At 33.8% G+C, this 22220-nt stretch overlaps 1 protein-coding gene across 4 annotated transcripts in view; it reads right to left on the bottom strand.

Moving 5' to 3' along the window:
* Positions 1 to 22220, bottom strand: part of CCDC102B (coiled-coil domain containing 102B) — a 341353-nt gene that overhangs the window by 204755 nt on the left and 114378 nt on the right. For all 4 annotated transcript variants that reach the window (XM_010358894.2, XM_010358895.2, XM_030925874.1 and 1 more), the window contains 3 exons: positions 19619 to 20230; positions 16960 to 17180; positions 8749 to 8857 (listed from right to left, as the gene is read on the bottom strand). In XM_010358894.2, the coding sequence (XP_010357196.1) occupies positions 8749 to 8857; positions 16960 to 17180; positions 19619 to 20221 (933 nt within the window). In that variant the 5' untranslated portion in view covers positions 20222 to 20230. The remainder of the gene's footprint in view (positions 1 to 8748; positions 8858 to 16959; positions 17181 to 19618; positions 20231 to 22220) is intronic.

Raw genomic sequence — 22220 nt, 5'->3', positions numbered from 1 at the left:
TGTTAGCACAGTATCTTTTCAACAATACATATAAAAATTATTTTAAGTCAACCTAGTAATCAATATAAACAGTAAGTTAAATAAAGTATATATTTCCATATCCATGAGTTTTGTATCCATGGATTCAATCAATCTAATATCTGAAATATTCAGAAAAAAAAATTCTATAGAGTTCTGAAAAGCAAAATTTGAATTTGCCAGGTGCCAGAGTGCTATGTTGACTCCATATGCATGAAATGGTATGTAGGAATTACAAGTAACCTAGAAATGGTGTATTAAGAATTATAAGTAATCTAGATACGATGTAAGTATATGAGAGGCTGTGCATAGGTCATATGAAAATACTATGCCATTTTATGTAAGGGACTTGAATGTCTGTGGATTTTGGTATCTGCAGAAGATCCTGGAAACAATCCCCCACAGATACCAAGGGATGACCATTTCATTTCAAATTTGAAATTACAAACTAGAAGCACACATAGCTCTTTCACTGCCAATAATAAACCTAGTCAAAGAAGAAAAAAATGAGTGGGAAGAAGCTGGCATTGCAGCAAGTACACTTAGGTCAAGTTGTGGCCCTTTCAGTAAGATTGTTGCATGAGTCAAGCTTCTGCAGAGAAACAGAGCCAATAGGATGTGCGTGTGCATGTGTGTGTGCGTGTGTTCATGTATGGATATATAAACACATTTATATATATTTAGAGATATATCTGTAATTGTATGTTAAGAGATTATAAATACACACAGATCTAAGATCTGCAAGTGGCAAACTGGGGACTCAGGAGAGTTGATGGTGTAATTACAATCTGAAGTCAGAAAAAAATAAAAAATAAACAACGTCCAAGCTCAAAGGCAATCAGGCAGGAGGAGTTCCCTCTTACATATGGAGGCTCAGGCTCTGTTCTGTTTGGACCTTTGACTGATTGGATGGGCGCCACTTGCCCTGGGGAGGGCAATCAACTTGACTCAGACTATGGATTCAAATGTCAATCATATGGCCTAGTCAAGTTGTCACATAAAATTAACAGTCATAGTTGGTCTTTGGGATCTCCATAATATCCTCTAGCTTTGCAATCTGATATCTGAAAGCAGTGGATCTCAATGTATATGCAAAAATAATTAGCTTCTCCAAAGCAAAGAAATCAGAGAAGCATGTCTAATCAGTTAGAAAAAAATCCCCAAAAATGTATTTAAAACAACAACAAAGAACTTCTCAGTTGAATCTAATGGATTCTGTTAATTCAGTACAACTGCATTAAAAAATTTTTAACTGTTTTCAATAACATTCAGATTATCCATGTAAGAAACCTTATGAGAGTTCATGAGAACTTCATTTTGTACACATTAGATGTTTTAATATAGATAAAGAATTATATCTTCCTCTAGCTTTGATCATAACTTCAGAACTACATTACAAAGAAGTATGGCCTCATGTGACAATTACACATTCTACAACGCATTTCAAAGAATACCTTCAGTTCAAGGATGACATTGTTTGTCTTCAAACCTCCCAGATGATCTCTGGAAAAATAATAGCTAAAACTGCCTTACGATTTCTTAACTCTCATTAAGTCTATAGCTACTAATTAGGACACTCACAAGCCAGGAGAGGGGATGGTGATACTGTGAGTCTTCTCCAAGTCCATAGTCCCTTCTCATCAGAGCAGCTAAATCAAGTTCATTTCACAAGTAGCACTTGTGATACTTTGACCTGCTATCCTGGATATAATCCTGGTGCTGCCTCATTCAAGTGCTGTTCTCTGGAGGGTGACCAGTAGTCCATGAAATTTTCTAAAGCAAGAATTTAGCTCAGCAAGATATAATGATTAACTAAGAAGTGGCTGAAAACCAGAAACATGATACTTGCATCTTAAGAAAATCTGTTGGCTGGAATGCTGATTTGATATGAATGTTAATACTCCAGTAGCCCACGTTGACCAAAAAGGTGGTGGCTTCATGGGATTTTTTGTGTCTTTTTTTTTTTTTTCCTGTTTTTGTTGTTGTTTGTTTTGTTTTATTTCAATTCCCTGAATGGTTTTACCATTATCTTGTCTCATCCAAAGGAATCAAAATTTCTCTGTTCATTGATGCACGGTTCATTTTCATGACTGTGTTTATGTCATTTAGTGCCTAAATAATATTATTCAGGATACACTAGTGAACTATACACATAGAATTTTTTAAATTTTAGATTTCATATGTCTTATACAAAATATTTGTAATTTTTATTGGTGAGTTTGTAAGCATATCTTTTGGAAGTTGATTATTATTCTTCAAAGAATTTGTGTGGTTATGAAATACTAATGTTAACATCCATTAACCAAAATAAACTACCCTTTAACTTAAGATAGTTAAAACTGGCAGAATTATAGAAGTGCATCATAATTTATATCATATTTTAGTCCGATGTTCTAACAAGGAAAAAGAATACTCTCCATTTTTCAACCATATTTCCCATATAATCAATTTTATCTCACTGTATATGAACATGCCAAACTCTAACAAATTATCAAATCCTGACCTTAGATTCCTTGCGCTTAAATTATATACTTGAGAAAAAAGGCCAGGCACTGTGACTCACACCTGTAATCCCAGTACTGTGGAAGGCCAAAGCAGGAGGTTTGCTTGAGCCCAGGAGTCCTAGGTTACAGCGAGCTATGATTATGCCATTGCAATCCAGCCTGGGTAATATAATGAGAACCTGTCTCATAAAAAAAGCAGGCAAATAAATAAATAAAATAAAAGGTGATGTTTTTACAGTAAAAATTGACATATAATGTATATGAAAAGAATGGACAATTTTAAATTTATCATTTCACATATGTTTATAACAGAGAAAGGATTTTTTTTTTAAATGGGAGAATATACCTTTGTTTTCAGTCTGATTTTTCATTCCCTTGTATACAATCAATACCTTTGATGTCTGTACATGGTGGGGGAGAGGGGAAGTGGCCATACCTTCCGGGAGAAGAAAAGAAGGCAGGCGACCTGGTCTGATCGCCCTTTCAACACGAAAACTGGTCTTCTAGGTAAAATGACTAATGCTATTTAATAAGAGGAGGATCTTTATGGAATTGTCTTAACTGAATGTGTCTGTAAAGACTTCTGATAAGAGAAAATAAAACAGAAGCTTTGGATTTATGAACATTAGTCTCTGGAAACTATCCCATCATCTGAAATATAAAATAAAGATATTCCATAGACCAAATGCTCCCCACGGTATAAAACATTGCCATTGTGTGAGGTAATTACCTGTGTAACTCACTTAGAGACCTCATTCTTTATATATTTTTAGTCTACTTTTATCATTATCCTCAAACTATTAACTGTCTAGACTAATTAAATATGAGTTGTTTTCTTTTCACTGTGTTTTAAATTTTAAAATGATATTGCTCAACTTAGCCTCTCTTTTTTCTTCATTATTTGATGTTACTACAAGTAGATTCTGAAAAACCTAAATTTATTTCATAATTCTTATAATAGACTTAGAGTTAAGGAAGTCTTCTCAGTGTTCTGAGTTACCTTGACAATGTCTATAAATTATCCCCTAGTAGTTTAATTAATTCCGACTTATGTAATTCAGTGCTTATATTATTCTTAATTATGTTTGTTTAAAAGGTCTTGAAGGTACTTATATCAGCAAAGTGGTATCCCACATGCTTCATTTTTATATTCATTTGCAGAATTCTACCATGGTGTTTTATCTGCCTCACTCTTTGGCCTGATAAGCTAATTTATGTCATGCAGAGAACAAGCTGAACAGATTTTCATGATGGATAAGACTTCATGTCAGTACCCTGGAATCTCTAAAATCCTTAGGGATGGAGGGCAGTGGACTCATTTACTAATAAAAGACAAGTCCAGGAAGTCAGCTACTCACCTTACACTATCCCATAGCCTCTGTTTAGAAATGTAAGCATTTATAGCTATTAAGAAAAGTGTTAGTACAGTACTTCATTCATTTACTATTCATCACAAATATTAAGCACATTTATTCATCATTGAGTATGGAGAGGTGAATAAACAGACATGATCTATATCCTCATGAAGCTGACAGTTCAGTGGGGAAGGCAACAGTCAACAAACATAAAAATAACCACACAGTTTGATAAAGTCTTTTAAAATATTACTTGTTGCTTTGAAAAAAAAAAGGAAAGGAAACATACTTTGGACAGAGACTTTTTTTAATGAAGTGATGTACAAACTGAGGTTAATCACAAGGTGTGGCTGGCATAGGAGGGGAAACAGGTGTGATGTGTGTGGTATTTTCAACAAGGAAAACAGCATGGACCCAGCCATTGAGCAGGAAGAAGTTTGGTTCCTTTGATTAAATGAGTGATAGCCAGGGTAGCAAGAGGTAAGTGTGGGCAGGGGGAAATGACAAAGAAAGGACAAAAGAGGTGTTGCAGAAATGAAGCCATGTAGGCCATGATGAATGGTACAAGGAGAAAACCTTCTCCACTCAAAACACCCATCCCTGTGGATGGCCAGCTGCCCTCATAACACTCTGCAGACTCCAAGTATCTTTCCCTCCAACCACCCAGAAGGAAGAGGGAATTGGCTGGTTGGTGAGTTTAAAAGAGGAAACTCATCACAGGTAGCTCTAATCCTTCCTATCTCCCCATTTCTTTGAGAAATATATACCTTGAGAAGCACTCACTCTTCAGTCTTTCTCAAGGACATAGGGCAATAGAGTGAAAGAGTTCCACAGAGGGAGAAAAAAAAGCCTTCCACTTCCCAGCTCCCCAGATGTAAGCCAAACTCTCAATATGAGATATTTGGATTAGAAGACCCACTTTCCCTTAAATATAAGCCAAAGTCCTCAAAATGTATTTATCCACACTAATGAAAGCATATCTTAATTAATGCATTTATTAATAAGATATGACATTAGTAAGTATGACTATACCATGTAACGTATTGACTCTTGCTGCAGAAACTAGTTAGATGCTTACCAAATCCATTTTCTTTTTATTTTGGGGTATACAGCTTAAACGCATTGCTCAACATGCCTTGCAATTAGGTATTGCTATACAAATGAGTACTCATCTGTGAATTATAAGTGGAAATAATGCACGCTACTCTCAAGCCTGGCCCATATAAATTATCCTTGCATGATCTTCCCTTCTCTCTTTTTTCTAATCTCTGATCAGATGGACTAGTGTCCAACTGAGTGAACCTCTGAGAACCTGAAGGACAGCAGAGTCACTGGATATTCTAATCTCTGATCAGATGGACTAGTGCCCAACTGAGTGAACCTCTGAGAACCTGAAGGACAGCAGAGTCACTGGACAGATGGAGAAAGCTGCCCTCCAAACACAGGTAGGGCTATATGTGAGTCAACGGTAATCACCTATTGGGTGTTACTGGGATTTAGCGTATTGCTTGTTACAGCAGTTAGGGTAGGAAAGAGTTGTGTCAGTGGGCATCCACTGAACCATCAGCCTGTGATGGTTTTGGCAGGTGAATGTGAACTTCCTTGGACTGCTGAATTACTTGGAAGGCAGCTATCTACTAAGTAACAGATAATTCACTGAAGTGTTTCCAACAATGGGCTAATACAATCCGATGTAATTTCTTAGAAATATCATGCTGCTTGGTGGGTGTAAAATGAATTTAAATAGGTCAACAGTGTTGGTAAATAGACCTAGAAGGAAAAAGCAAGGAGACGATAATGGCCCTGTCTGGAGAAGTAGCAGGGATGGAAAGAATGATGTGAGATAGTTTGGAGGCAGAATTGACAAGATACATTAATGTGTATAGCCACTTCAGTGGAATAATTTATTTAAGCCACAGGAATAGCAATAAGAGTCAATGTTTCAAAATTAGCATTGAGCTCAGAACTGCACTAATATTCCACCATACACCTATTTCTAATAACTGTCTTCAAGGACCCCGCCGTGATGTATGCAGAATAGCTCCCATATGCCATATGTTTTAAAAAGGTAAGGTATGAGTGTAGAATTTTAGCTACATACAACTTAGTAATTCTAATTTTCCATTTTTTCCCAAATCAGAAAGGTATTTTGAGGTGTTTAAAATAAGGCTTCAATGTAAGACATAAAGGGGCCCAACAATGCCTGCATCTCTATAAGTATTTATACATATTTTTGAGGGAATATTATAAATTATAAGCTGCTAGGCACATTGTTATGATCACAAAAAGATGACTTATTAAGAAAATATATTAGAACATCCCAAGCAAATGCTCACAATTTTCAAAGAGAATTAAAAGTTACTTTTTAAAATGTTGTTACCTTGAGACTAATTTTTAAATGTTAGCAAGTATTCTCACATATGGCAAAGAATCTCTTCCATTATGGAAAGAATCAGAGTCACGGATTGTTAAAATGAGGAATCAGAATTGTGAGTAATCAATATTACTTACATGAATGTTTGATCCTCTAGACCATGAAATTTCATATAAATGATCCTTTTCACACACTCAGAATTCATAATCTAATTCTGAATCAATATAGACAGACTTGCAAAGGAAAAGCTGAATAAGTATTAAATTCAGCATGGAAACAGCATTTTGGATATAATTACCTCTACTATACATTATTTTGGCTGTATTTTAAACACTTAGATTTTGCAATTAAATTTTTATCTTTTCTCTTCTCTATATGTCAGTAATTGAAGAATGATTTCCCTCTAAAAGCACACCAGACTTTCAAATGCATTTTTACAAATCTAGGTCTATTAAGCACATCTGTTTCCAACTTTAACAATTGCTAATCTTTCCATCACCAGTTCTTAGGCATGTATTTGCTTTTAACATTTTTGGCATCTACAACAGAAATTACACTTGTATTCAAACCTTCATAGAGATGATGAGCTATGATAAATGCAAAGGTCATTAGCAGAATCTTTGAGGAAAAAGAGAGTAAGAAGGAATAACTTACATGAAATTTTAAAGAATGAATCATGACACACCTTCTGATTGTCAATCAACTGTATAGAGACTGAATATTTTACGCTTATACTTGTGCTACAATACTATTTCTAAATGTAGCCTAAAATTCTTGTCTGTTATAACCCATTATAAGAAATGATTAAACAAAGAATATATAAATAATTAAACTCATTCTAAGTAGTCTTGTTTGTTTAGTTTTTAAACATTTTTAAAAATTTAACCTTATTTTATAAAAATAATTTAAACATGTAAATAACACATTTCTTCAAAAAAAATCCTAAGAACATCAGAAATGTTTGTTAGGAATGAAAGGACATATTTTAAAAATTTTTCCATATGAATAATTCAAACAGTGTTTGATCTTTATATTTATAAATTTTCAATGTCTACAAAATTTTACATTCATCGAGTTCATTATTCAACTTTGTGGTTCATTTAACTGACATATGCACTCAAAAGACAAATGTTTCACAATTTTGAGGTTTCTCCTGTTCTGAAACCCTACCAGCATTTTATCTATCAAAAGCATCATATATGTATTAATAAATACTTCTGAATGGTCATCAAATACAGATCCACCTTACACTGTATAACATCATACTTTTATTTTTTCTCTCACTTACTTTGCTACCAAAAATCGTATTTGAACAGAAAACATTAAACATTTTCAAATATACGTATTGCTTTTTAAACCAACTCAAAAACTTGACTTTTTCAGTATATTTGCTACATAAATGTTACTCAAATAAAGGCTTACAAAACTAAGATTATCAAGTCTGTACTGCACACTAGTGGCAAGAGGTAGTAAATGCATTCTTTTTTTTTTTTTTAACAAAATTTCCACTAATTGCATCTTAAATATTAGCTTTTTCAGTCAAAATTAGAACCCATTATATTATAGAGCACATAAACACATATTCTAAACATAATGTGTTCTTGTGTCATGAACTATTTTTCCGGTATACATCAATGCATTTTGAATGTCATACCCAGAGAGAGGTTCCTGTGCATGTAAATACTATGGATCCATATATTCATGTATATGTTTGTGCATACATGTATACGTGTGTATATATATTTATACTGCACACACACCCACTAAATGTTAACTCATGTGAAAATAGTCATTATTTTGCCCATTATTTTTCTTTTCTTTACTCATTATTCTTTCCCACACACTTATGGAATACCATGCTTTAGTACACATAACATGTACAATTAATATTACTTAAATAATAAATGGTAATAAATCATCAAAATGGGAAAGGTTCATGATGGCATTTTATTGATGAAAATGCAAAAGAAAAGTATTCTGGCAAGTGGCTGATCCCAAATAACTACAATGTTGATATGAAAAGAACCTCAATACGCCTGAGATAAATTGGTATTATCAGACTGCTTCATGAAAGAATAAGATAAAGTCATTTATGATAGATGGTGTGCTATCAGCGGATATCTTTAACCATCTGCTCTAATGTGCCTAGAATGGATAATTAATTGTGTCATGTAGCTAATCATGGACCATTTAACTACCAATATGGATATCAAAATACCATTTTTATATCATAAATATATGCAATGAGATTTTTGAAAATAAATAATTACCAATATAAAACTGCCACAAATGTGTAAATAAAAACAAGATGTCATATATATAGTCTGAATTTGACTAAGCTATTGACAAGTGATTTCAAATATTGCACTTGTAGAGGAAATTCCAGTTTGCAACCTCCCTTCCTCCTGTCTGTTGTGCCTTTCTGCCCACTTGTTTACATATCCAAAGAAAGAAAAAGCTAGGCTTCATTTCTTCCTTACATCATATCCCCCCATACCTCTTTCACACGCTTTGGCTTCGATTCTTTCAGTTCCTCATACTTCCACTTCCATAGAGACAAAGCCGACTCCAGTCTCTCTATTTCTTTTTCCAAAGCTGTGCGCATTCTAAATAATTTAAAAATTAAAAGAAAAAAAGCTTCAATTGTAAAATCATTTCAAGGATGCGTTCCATTTTATAGCCATTTTCCTAATTTTTGATATTTGTATCTGATCATAATGAGAGAAAACATTTTGCAACTTATTAAAAAATTATAAATAATGAATAAAACTTTTTTAGTTTATTATTCTGACAATTAACTTTACAGTAGATTACATATATTTAATTTGGCTTTGCCAGTATCATTTTGCAACTTATTAAAAAATTATAAATAACGAATAAAACTTTTTTAGTTTATTATTCTGACAATTAACTTTACAGTAGATTACATATATTTAATTTGGCTTTGCCAGGATTAACATTCTGCTTGATTTCTTCATGTATTTCATGCCTGCCTCTCAATTCCTCTCACTCATAATATTTTCTTACATAGGAGGATATACATGTTTCTAATCTTAACATGGTATTCTATCCATCTTCATATTGTGGCTGTATGTGAATGAAAAAATCATTTGAAATGACACAGAATTCCAACAGGCCACCTAACAATCTTAGAAAATAGTCATTTATTGGGGATCTAAAAATAATTTTAAATGTTTCAAATGTGGTTGTAAAAAAGAAATGTCACTGGGATCCTTATTTAAATTATTCTAAATAACTGAAATTAATTTCTCTATTTGTAGAACTAGCAACAGAACTAGGATTAAAATTTAGTCCTTTAGGCCGGGCACGGTGACTCACGCCTATAATCCCAGCACTTTGGGAGGCCGAAGCGGGCGGATCACGAGGTCAGGAGATCGAGGCCATCCTGGCGAACACGGTGAAACCCCCGTCTCCACAAAAAACTAGCCGGGCGAGGTGGCGGCGCCTGTAGTCCCAGCTACTCCGGAGGCTGAGGCACGACAATGGCGTAAAGCCGGGAGGCGGAGCTTGCAGTGAGCCGAGGTCGCGCCACTGCACTCCAGCCTGGGCGACAGAGCGAGACTCGGTTTCAAAAATAAAAGAAAAAATAAATAAATAATTTTGTCCTTTAATACACCAACCACTGGATTTTTGTTCTTTTTTTTTTTTTTTTTTTTTTTTTTTTTTTTTTTTTTTTTTTGCCCACAATGTCTGTTAGAGTCATTGATAATTGTTTTATTTCTGGTTGTAATGAACATATATTGACCTTTGAAGCTGGCCTGTTCTTATGTGTAAGGTAGATTTGATTACTATTCAAAAATACTCGCGGATCACGAGGTCAGGAGATCGAGACCATCCTGGCGAACACGGTGAAACCTCGTCTCTACTAAAAAAATACAAAAAAAAAAAAAAAAAAAAAAAAAAAACTAGCCAGGCGAGGTGGCGGGCACCTGTAGTCCCAGCCACTCAGGAGGCTGAGGCAGGAGAATGGCGGGAACCCGGGAGGCAGAGCTTGCAGTGAGCTGAGATCGCGCCACTGCACTCCAGCCTGGGCGACAGAGCGGGACTCCGTCTCAAAAAAAAAAAAAGTACTCACTGATTTTCCTCCATTTCCACAGACAGAGTTGTTTTCCTCATTCCTCAATTCTAGGATTTGACAATGAGATATTAGCAGAGACGACAGAAACAAAAGTTTGAAAATAACTTGTATGTTTGAGCTCCAGGTAAATACACTTTGATTGTTATGTGACACTGAGATTTTGTGATTGTTAGTCACATAGTTACTGCATTCATAACTAACTAATATACAGATCTATTTCAGTGATATTAAATGTGACTAGAAAGATCTTAGGAACATATTCACAGAGCTAGAAGACACAGGCAGAATCAAAATTGAATGTCATTTACATATTAATAAGAAATATGATTCTTCTTGGTAAAAATACTATGATAATTCAAAGTAGTGTTAGGCTGTAAATACATTAGTTTACTCCAATCAAATGGAGAAGCAGTCTATTAAAAAGTTATATAATTATATTTACATAAATCAAGCCATAAAATTGAAAGAGGATATAAAAGAATTAGTTAGAGCTTAGCTTAACCTCAAAAGAGACAGATTGCAAAAAAAAAATGGTGCAAAGCACCACTTACAGTACTCTGATCCGGAATCCCTTATTAACATAGCAAATATATTAAACAAAATTAACAAACAAAAAGATTCAACTTGAAAGTTTAGGTCTTATGAACACTGAATATGAATGTTTATAATCCAGATGAACCACAGCAGTCACAATTTCAGATAGAAAAGTAAACCTAGCCAGCTGAGGACACCCAGGTTGCTTATTATGATATAATTTTTGTTTTAGCAGTTGTGTTTGAGATGACGAGAGGAAAATAATTATAGAAATAATAAACAAATCAGTATTAGTATTTTGTGTTAGATTTAGAAATTATGTGTACAAATCATTATAAGATGAACTATATTGCATATCTAACATTTGGGTGCATTTTAAGTTTTGGGTGATAAATTAGAATATTTAAAAGATATTGAATATTGACTTAGACCTGTGAATTTATATTGAAAATTACAATAAAATTGTACTAAGTTTGTAACTTCATTGGAATGTTTAAGATAAGAATCACCATATTTATAATTTTAATTTTTTAGATTTTCTTGAGTAGGACGTGGGAATGTCTTGTCAGTAACCAAAAAACTTGAAAAGCAAATGGCATATGTTAAATTAATAAAATAATTTTATAAAAGATTTTAATTAACTGTATTTGTGTAATGAAGCATATATTTATGTTTCTCCTTCAAATTAATTTTGAGAATTATTTTATTTATAATAGAATAATGGAAACATACTTGAAAAATACCTAGAGTTAAAATCATACATGTTGAGAAATCAAATGTCCGCTTTTGATATTATACTTTAATGAATCAAATGATAATTTAGAAACTCAAAATAAATTCAAAAATTTTCAAAGAAAGTAATATTTACCTCACGTATACATCATAAAGAAAATATCTGATATGTATTTGTTTCCTAAAAGAAAATTATGCATTTTTATTATGAAAAAGGTTACAATTTGGTTAGGGGAGTGAGAAAAAAAGCAATTCATAAAAAATTATTTAATGACAATGGGATACTTAAATTGTTTTAGTATTTAGATAGCCCCATTATAAACTTTTGTGTCTCTGTGCCAGCATTAAGGACATTGCGTGTCTAAATTTATGCAGCAGAGGGCACTCTATACGTCCTTAATTTTCTAGCCTAATCATTTTATTCTGTGTTTCAGAGAGATTTTCAAAGTTGATGAAAAATATAGTTAAATTTATAATTGAGATGTATATTATTGTCAGAGTATTTGAGCTATAAGAAGGCAAACACTTAATATTTACTCTAAAGTGTTGCATATTTTATGTACACATTCTTCACGAGAATGAAATTAAAAAGGCAAAGCTCAGCAAAAATGTAGTATCTTTAATATGATGATATAAACTTTAAAAAATCATATTGCTAAAATATATACAATTTGTAGAATCTAAAATATAAAATATCAACCAAAATTATTTTTATGAAAAGTTGTGATTATATTTCTATGCATTTTTTGATGCTTTGTTTACTGTCACAATTCCACAATAATTGGAAATAAAATTTAAATTTCTAGACAATAATATTACTCAAATATTTCTCAGGGACAAAAGGTCCTAAAAATTAATATCTAGGTATAAATATTAATCATTGTTGAACTGTGGGAAATTTCACTGGAAAAAATTGAATCATTTTCTGAAAGGGTATATTAATATAAAAATGTTCTTACCAAATCAAATGGTTATCTTGTAATAACATGCAGATTATCATTTTTATAACAGTTCAAAATTTAGAGATAGTATTAAACTGTTAACAATACAAGTTTTTACAAATACACTTTAAGCAACATATATGTCATTTTGCAATTGCACTTCCTACTATTCATAATTACATCTTTCAGCACTGGGTGTTAGCACTCGGCTGTCGCAAACAGCCAAGCCATATAAAATTAATTTAATTAGAAAAGATAAGTATTTAAAGAATATTGTTAAGCTCAGATCTCCAGGAGAATCATAGAACAAGGTTTGCAGATGAAGCAGACAGAGACGAAGACCCACTCTCATACCACAAAACTGGTCCCATGAAGACCCCACTGCCTGTAACCTCCTCTGTCTGTTGCCTGTACACTGTCCTGGTATTATGTGTCTGGCAAGCAAACATATTCAAGTTAGCTAATTTGAGTGGAAAAGGATATTATAGCTCAAAAAATTTCTGGGGAATACATGCAGCCAGGAACACTGATGAGAAAGCCATCGAAATCTTCCTGTAAGCACACTATTTAGGCCACCATTAAGGTAGAGGCATCACAGCGGGACCTCAAATCACCAATATGGGACAGTGGGTGGTGTCACTAGGCACCAGAGGCCACCGCTGCCTCTGGAAACAAGTTTCTTTACTGCTGCTGCTTCCCCCTCAGGCATGGATTCTAGATGCTGTCTACTTCCTTGGGGTACTGGCTTGGCTTAAAAGTCTAGGCGGCCACCGCTGATACACTATTCCTAAGTCAAGTGTCTGTACCCTCATTACAAAGGAAACCGTGGTAGAGACTTACTGGTATTTTTATAATCTATGCACAGGTGTAGACTCTGTTTCATTTGGTAGCAAATTGCCGAAACACAAAATAGACACTGGAGAGTCAAAAGATGGTAAAGATTTATTGAATATTCCATGAGTGACAATAAAGAAACAAAATAAGCTTGACTTTCTAATACTTACAAATTTTACATTAAACAGTATTAACTAGATTTGCATGTCAATGTATTCATTAATTGAGGAATATACATATATACTTTATATATAATATGTAAAGTAGAAATCTGTCTCTTTCTTACATAGACCAAAAATAATAACCTTTGAAGCATTTTTAATTTGCTGAAACTTCTAACCTAGATTTTAAATCTCATTATGAAAAAAAATGGAACATTTAATGAAGCAAAACAAAATAATTGAAGCATACTACTTTTCTTATATATAAAATAAATTAAGAAGATAAAATGGGCTGGGCGCAGTGGCTCACACCTGTAAACCCAGCGCTTTGGGAAGCCAAGGAGGGTAGATCACTTGAGGCCAGGGGTTCCAGACCAGCCTGGGCAATATGGCAAACCCCGTCTCTACTAAAAATACAAAAAAAAAAAAAAAAATTAGCCAGGTGTGGTGGCACAGGCTGTAAATTCCAGCTACTCAGGAGGCTGAGGTGGGAGGATGGCTTGAGCCCAGGAAGCTGAGGTTGCAGTGAACCGAGATTGCACCACTGCACTCCAGCCTGGGCAACAGAGCGAGACTCTCTCAAAAAGAAAAGGAAAAAAAAAAGATGAAATGGAAAGGGAGGACTGAAGCTCAGCTTAAAGGACACAGAACAAACATTTTATAAGTGATAAAGGAAGTCTCTGCAGTGATATCTGAAAACTGATTCTGAATGTTAGAACAGTTCAAAATATTTTATCTCAGTCTCTGTTACTTGAGATTTGGTATTGCCAACCTCAGCTTCCTAAATTTTTAGGTACACATAGCTCTATAAGAGGATCAGCTTTCCTGGCCTTACTCCAAATTTTCTACCTGGGAAGTCTTTATGAAAGTCATCAGAAATATATAAATTCTCAGTATATGAGAAACTTTTATATGCTAAAAAATTATTCATAAAACTGAACAGCACTCAGAGTGCAAATAAAACAATAAAGTTTCTTCTATTTGATGAAGAGGTTCTAGTCAAGGACAATGGAAAAAAATGAGTCACTGAGTTTTCTGAGCTGATTTCTGTGCACTAGTTAAGAAGCGAATTTTCCCACTAGATGGGAATGCAGAAAAAAATACATTCACATCTCAATTCAAGCCACCCACTCACTGATATTCCAGGAAGAAGAATTTAAAAGATTAGATGGATTTATAAGTAATAGCATATCCTGTATTCTTGGAAAATGTTCTCTTGTGATAGCAAAAAAGACTGTGATTGCCTCATGTGGATTGCATGCAAATGTTGATTCATGGACACAGGAACCATGACTCATCAAGTCCGTGGGATTGTTTCTTAAAAGAGGAGAGTAGGAAGACAAGGCCATGGAAAGCCTCCTTTTCTCTCTTATTCTTTGACCTGTCTATGGATTATAGACTGAAGTCACTGAGAACTGGAGAATGGACTTACTCTGAGAATTGTTCATGTATTCCAAGAAAGTAAAAAGTACATGTTGTGTATATGTATATGGATAAGCGTGTTAAGACAGAACATGCATATATTTAAAACTGACACTTTAGAATAGAAAAGTTTACATCTAGAAAAACACAGCTCTGCACTGCTCCCATTAGACTGCATCAGGGAAGTAATATCGTACGAGTGCTGGAGAGAAGTCTATAATTACCAAAAGTTAAATCCTTCAAGAAGTAAAAGCACAGAGATTAGAATGTGACTGAAATGTATAGGTCTACATAAAATTGTCAGTATGTGTACAAGCCTAAAAATTCAATTTTATTCTTTTTTCTACTGATGTTGGTTGCCTCTACTAGGAATTTACACTTGGTAGGGTAATAAGTATTTATTCTGTACATAAATGCGTGTATGATCACAATCTATTAATCTAGTGAAATACAGATGAAGAGTCTGAAAAAGGGAATTGGTGGCACTAGTAAATTTCAGAGGAACTCATGAGAAACTTCTGGCAGAAAATAAGTGGTAAAGAACTTACTGTATCTGTGAATGGCTAGTATGCATATCTATCCCGATTTCAGTCCATTCAAACCAGGACAATTAAAACTGTTATATGACATATACTTATATAATACATTGTGTGTATATATGCATTCATATCCTTCTTGCTTTTCTGCTGCCCATTAAGGCTTTTATAACTAAGAGATAAAAGTAATTATTTTTAGATTTTGGAACCACATTTATATATTAGATATTCCACATTGTGCCAATAAAATTGTAAGCTGATTGCAAAGAAATAAAAATCCATATTGAATATTTCATATTACTATCCTCTTTCCCAGACGTTATTTGTTCTTGATCTTTATGAGAATTCACTGAGAAAGGCTATGACAGACTGGAGTTTGCAAAGACCGTTGCCACAATGACTGCATCCCACACACCCTTATTATAAAATTGTTTTGACCCTCCTTCCGTTGAAAGTGCTTCTCTCTCTTTGATCTGAGTCAGCCTTTGAGATTCCCACCACCGATAATGGGTCTGAAGTGATGCTAAATGACTTTTGAGGCAGAGTCATTCAAATGGCATTCTTCTCTCTGTGTTCTTAAGATGTTCACTTGCAGCCTAGCCCCAGTGTTGTGAGGAAGCCAAGCACTCCCTTAAATAGCCCCAGTGCAGGGTGTCCCAACTGAGGCCTAGATGAGAACTGAGATGGACTGCCAGACATATGAGTGAGAGAGGCTGCAGCCCCCAGCCTTCCAGGCACGGCCAGCCTTTGAGCCATTGCAACTGAAGGCACAAGTGAGAGATATGATGTCCATGCCAAGCCATGCTCAAGATTCTTGAACAGAAGACATGGTGGTTGCTGTTGATACGTTTTAATGATAATTGTTTGGAAAAGTTTGTTTCAAGACAATAGATAACTAGAACATAACAGCACTACAGCTATTTTCACAAACGGGGCAATAGCCAACATCACATAGTTGGAATACATCAGAACAAAGATGAATATCCAGGCCAATTAATCACAAGTCTGATGCCCCTAATGGTCCATGTATCAGACAACTTTTTCTGTAATCAATATCTCACAAAATTGTGATTTTTCCACTATTAGTATTAACATATTTATTCATTTTTTATTTACCAAGTCCAAGATGCTATAAAAATTAAATAACACACTGGATATTTTAACCTTGTACATTAAGAATTCAGATACAATTAAAGTGAATCTATCAGAGATGATAAAAACATAGTCATGATAAAAGTCAACTTAAAAGAATGAAAAACACTAACAAGTTATATGCTACTTTTTAAAATTCAAAATATGAATATATGTCAAACTAATTTCTTTAAATCCTAAAACTTAATGACTAAACATGGATAAAATACATTATTAAATGACCAATCTATCAGTATTACCAATTTTAAGTGGTTTGAAACTTAGACTTGGTTAAGGGAGGCAATGATTAGCACTTACTCTCTTTCCTTCCATAAGATTTTTTGGAATTCATCCAAATGCACCTGCAAAGCTGAAATTTCAGTTACTTCATTTTCCAAAGGCAGATTTATTGCTTTCAGCCTCAGCCCCGCTTTCATTTCACCATTTCCAGAACCACCATTGTTGAATAAATCAACACCATCTAGATTGGGTTTCATTTCCTCACTTAATTTTAGAGAATCAATAACCACATCTTCTTCCTGAAAAAAAAAAAAATTTTAAACCTCTTGGAGAAAAATTGTGATGACGATACATTTTCATAAAGAAATAAATGTTATGATACAACAACAAATTCATCTTTTTATTTCATTATTTCATTATCATTCCCTAAAAGCGTTGTGTGGTCACACTTACTTACATTCTTCTTCAAACTTATTTTTTTCTATGTTCTACCTCTTTACAAAAAAAAATACATTTCTCAGAAGTTCTGCTTTAACTCTGTTTGTTCTCTTTTTCTAATCACGCTAAAAATAATCATGCACAAACTTGAACAGCTGTAAATAATTTTTAATCAGTTGATGAATTCCACTTTCAAGTTTCTTTTGTCATAAGGCACTTACAGTTTCAAAGTAATTATTTTTTAACATTTTTGAAAGACAAGATAGAATTTTCAGGAAGCTCTTGAATATTTTAAAAAGCTTGCTTATCGCTTTATTTTAGTTCCCTTTATTGCTTTAATTCATGAGTCACATCTCAAATAGAATTTAATGGGGCACTTTAATAAACATGGGCATCAATACTAGAGCAACAACTGCATCGACACTCTTAGAGTGTAACTCAAAAACTTCACAGGGCTCATGCTGTTGGTATTTGTCTACAATTTAAATTTGCCCTGGTTTATAAGTTTAAAATGAAAGACAATTTCAAATAAAATCTCAATGAATAGTCAAGTTCAAATAAAATCTCAATGATACTTCACTTTTATTTTATTTTTTAAGTAGTATGTGGATGCCAGGTTACCTAGTATGATTCATTCCTTAATTCTCTCAAGAATGTTCATTGCAATCATCTATACTATAATATTTTGACAAACAATAAAATAAGAAGTGTTGTTTGAGGATGCATATACATATCTTTCTTGTTAGGTATAGAGTTGGCAAAGATGCTGGTCAAAATTTTAAGGAAAAACCTGATTGAAGCTTCTTCAACAGGTAATATTTATTTTCCTACCATCAGAAGGAATATCTGGAAGGATATTTTGCAAATAAATACATTTTTAATAAATAAGTATTATGTTTGATTTGTTCTTGACATTAATGTTAAGGAGATATTTCAGAAGAAATCCCAAAATATTGAGAATTTCCATCATAATACATGTGAAGAGAATCCTTCATTTTCTCAAATGCAGAGGCTAGTAACTTGTAATAATAAAAACGCTTTGTGGATTTAGAGAACTTGATGTGAGCTATGTTCTCTTATCCTCATCATTGCATTCTTCTAACGCATACATTAATACAGCTGAGTTTTGAGAATATATGTGATTTTCCAAAAGATACACACAAAGCTTAGATTATCAGCTTTGAACATTTTTAAAAGAAAACGTAGAAGACCAAATAAGCAGAAGTAATCATTTTATTGCAATCTTCTTAATTTTTTTATTTATAATTAAATCTAGGTTTTACCTACCATAAATTATATACATTATAGAATGGCTTAAAATACTAAATGCAATGGTAGAGGTGCAAGATATTAACTAATGTGTGTTAGAGAAGGAATTAAGTAGAAAGAAGTAACAAAATAAACTGAAACTATAATAAGAGGTAACAGGAGTTCCCAAAGTATGTTCTTTGGGTTGTTAATATTATTTACCAAGTTAAAATAAAAGAAAAAGAAAAAACAGGGTGGTGGTTCATGGATGAATAATTGTATAAACTGAGAGACTTTTTAAAGTTACATATGTTTTGTACAGAATTCTCAGAAACTGAGATTCTAAGTATACCAAGAAATTCCATCAGTGGTCCACATAAAACATTTCCTAAGGTACCCTATTTGCCTGCAGTACCCATTTTATAAGTAGTTAATTGTGAGGCTTGAGTCCCAAACATGGAGAACTATTTAAACTACTGTATGGATTGTTTACAATTTAGACATAATTAAGGCAAATGGAAAGAAATGTCTCCAAATATTTTCTTTTCAGATGAAAAATGCTGAGTTAATTTTTTCTATAAAGATTAGTAAAACCACTAGGATGGGCTGAACTTGTTTTTCCCCAAAATTTATTTGTTAAAGTCCTAACCCCCAGTACCATAGAATGTGACTGTTGGTAGAGACAGGGCCTTTAAGGAGGTGATTTAGTTAAATTAGGCTCATTAGGTGACCTTACAAGAAGAACTTAAGACACAGACATGTGTACAGAGAAAAGACCATGTGAAGACACAGGGAGAAAATAGCTTTCTATAAGCCAAGGAGAGAGGCCTCAGAAGAAACCAACCCTGCTAGCACCTTGATCTTGTACTTCTAGCTTCTATAATTATAAGAAAATGAATTTCTGTTGCTTAAACCACTGTGATTATGGTACGTTTTTACGGTAGCCCTGGCAGACTAGTATAGTCACCACTGGATTTGTCACTTCCGTCTTCCTCACCATCACTATCTATGACCTTCAGAAATTCACATAGTCTCTGGATTTTTTTCTTACCTTATTAATTGTGTCCTCCTTTGTAGACAATTGTCTTTTTACCAAACACTCTCTGATGGACTCATACATTTGTGAACTCACTTGAAATTGGTCTCTATGTTCACAGGATTCTTCTGTGAAACCAGGAAGCTTCAGATCCTGGGTGTCTTTAGCTTCTAATGCCTCCTTCTGAGGTGGCAAACTCTGTTTCTTTTTCAGTGTACTCAATTCTTTCATCGCCATCTCTAGTTTTATTCTGAGTTGTCTTCCTTCCTCCCTGGCACTGTTCCTTTCAGCTCGAACTTTACTCCATTTTTCTCTCCAGTTGGCAGTGCAATCTGACCACCACCGCATGGTCTTTTCCATCTGAGCAGCTCTGGCCTTGACTTCTTCAAGCTCCCGCAGGCGAAGTTCTTCACAAATATCCCATTTGTTGGTGTTACATGAGTGTGCACAGAAATTGTGAGCAGCATGGGATTGTAGCCCATGAAGTGGGAAGCAGGTATCCCTGGGGGGTGAGGCAGGTGTCACCATGTCACCACGTGACTTAATTGATGATTGCTGCATCTGGAAGATCTGTGTTTCTTCAATTAATCGATGAATGGAATCTAAATTCTTATTCATCTTTAAGACCTGAGAAAAGATAGAGGACATAATTTCATCCTGAGATTTCCCTTGTAAATACAGGAATAAGACCTACTTTTTTTTGTTTTTGAAATTTGATGAAAACAATGCCACTTTTTTTTTTTTTTTTTTTTTTTTTTTTTTTTTTTTTTTGGAGACAGAGTCTTGATCATGCAGTAGCATGATCTCGGCTCACTACAACCTCCGCCTCCAGGGTTCAAGCAATTCCCTTGCCTCAGCCTCCTGAGTAGCTGGGACTACAGGCACACACCACCACGCCCAGCTAATTTTTTTGTATTTTAGTAGAGATGGGGTTTCACCATGTTGGTCAGGATGTTCTTGATCTCCTGACCTCGTGATCCACCCACCTCGGCCTCCCGAAGTGCTAGGATTACAGGTGTGAGCCACCACGCCCGGCCGCACTTTTTCAATATTGCATATTTTTCCAATGTAACTAAAAATATAGAGGAATTTAAACACTTGTAACTGTCCACTAAGAAATAGAAAATTCTCATATTCAATTTTGCCAAAAAAATACAAATAAAAATATAAAGATGCAATTGAAGATAGCATATGACATAAATAATTCATTTTGACAAATCCAGTCCTATTTAGGTCATATCTATTGCAACATTGTTCACTACAAAATACAAATTGTAATATTTGTTGTCCACTAACTACTTAATGGTTTTCTTTATCCCTGCTAAGCCTCAATTTGTTCAGGCAGAATGCACAACCTATTGATGTATAGGCAAATAAGCCTCTTATTTCAATGCCAGAGGTTAAATCATAGTCTACATTTTCCATGATGCCCTTCATCTGTTGACTATTGACTAGTCTCAAGGCAGCCATATGGCCTGACTCTGGCTGCTGGGATGTGAGATGAAGTGTGCTGAGATTTCCCATCCAGAAAAATATGAGAACATCATAATGAGGAACTCTCTTTCCTCTTCCTTCCTTGTGTTTGAATAAGGACATAGTTCTGGAAGAAGGTGAGTATAACAGCCTTCTCGTGACATTCAAAATGGTGAACCATGAAGATAAGAGCCTGATTTAAGGTATGAATTATGGCATGACAACATAGAAAGCATACCTCTGATTTCTTTGCTATTTGAGCAGAATAACCTATATTTATTTAAGTTATGATAGTTGAGTTTTCTGTTATTTTCAGGCAAAAGCACATCTAACTTATACATGAATTAATTTCTCACTGTGGTTAATATTGTGTAAAGATCAAAAATAAAATATTATGAAAAAGACATGTTTCTTGTGTGTCAAAGGTTTTACAGTCTGGTGGGTGAGAGAAGCACAGTTAAGTTTTAAAGATACATAATTTACATTATAACAAATACGTGTATTTGTTCAATAATTTTGTTTAGTATATAGTATGTGTCAAGTCAGTGTTAGATTATTAGGTATGGTCAAGGTGATCTACAGAGTACTGATGAAGTTATGACTATCACTTAGAAATGAGGAAACTTTACAGCGTAGATAACACGACATGGAGTCTTAGCCCAATGCAAAGCTTCATAAAGGAATTAAAATCAACTTTCCATATAAATACCAAACACAAATTAATTTGTAAGGCATACCATATGTAACAATACATATACCCAATTCTTTATGCAACATTGTAATATAGGTATATTAGGAATATAGTAAGTAGAATTTTAAAAAGTGCTCAAAACATGCAGCTTAATTTGTAAATTAATAAAGTTCCATGGCTGTATATAATTACCCATTTTTATTCTCAGATATGGTTTTCTGGTATAAATAATCTTATATAATATTTTATGTGCATGACATTTAATCCTCTCACTTTTTTTCATTTGCTTTTATATAGTTACAGATCATAAATCGCCTCCTTATGACCCATCTATTTAATCAACTGAATGGGTTTCATTACTATAACTAACTTACAAAATAAGCCTTTAATCATTGGGAAAAAAGACTACATAATATTTTAAAAGATGAATATTAAGGCTATCTTATTAAGAGA

Source organism: Rhinopithecus roxellana, chromosome 21 (assembly GCF_007565055.1).
Source record: "Rhinopithecus roxellana isolate Shanxi Qingling chromosome 21, ASM756505v1, whole genome shotgun sequence".
NCBI classification, from domain to species: Eukaryota; Metazoa; Chordata; class Mammalia; order Primates; family Cercopithecidae; genus Rhinopithecus; species Rhinopithecus roxellana.
Note: the sequence above shows the minus strand (reverse complement) of the source record. Positions and strands in the feature narration are given on the sequence as shown.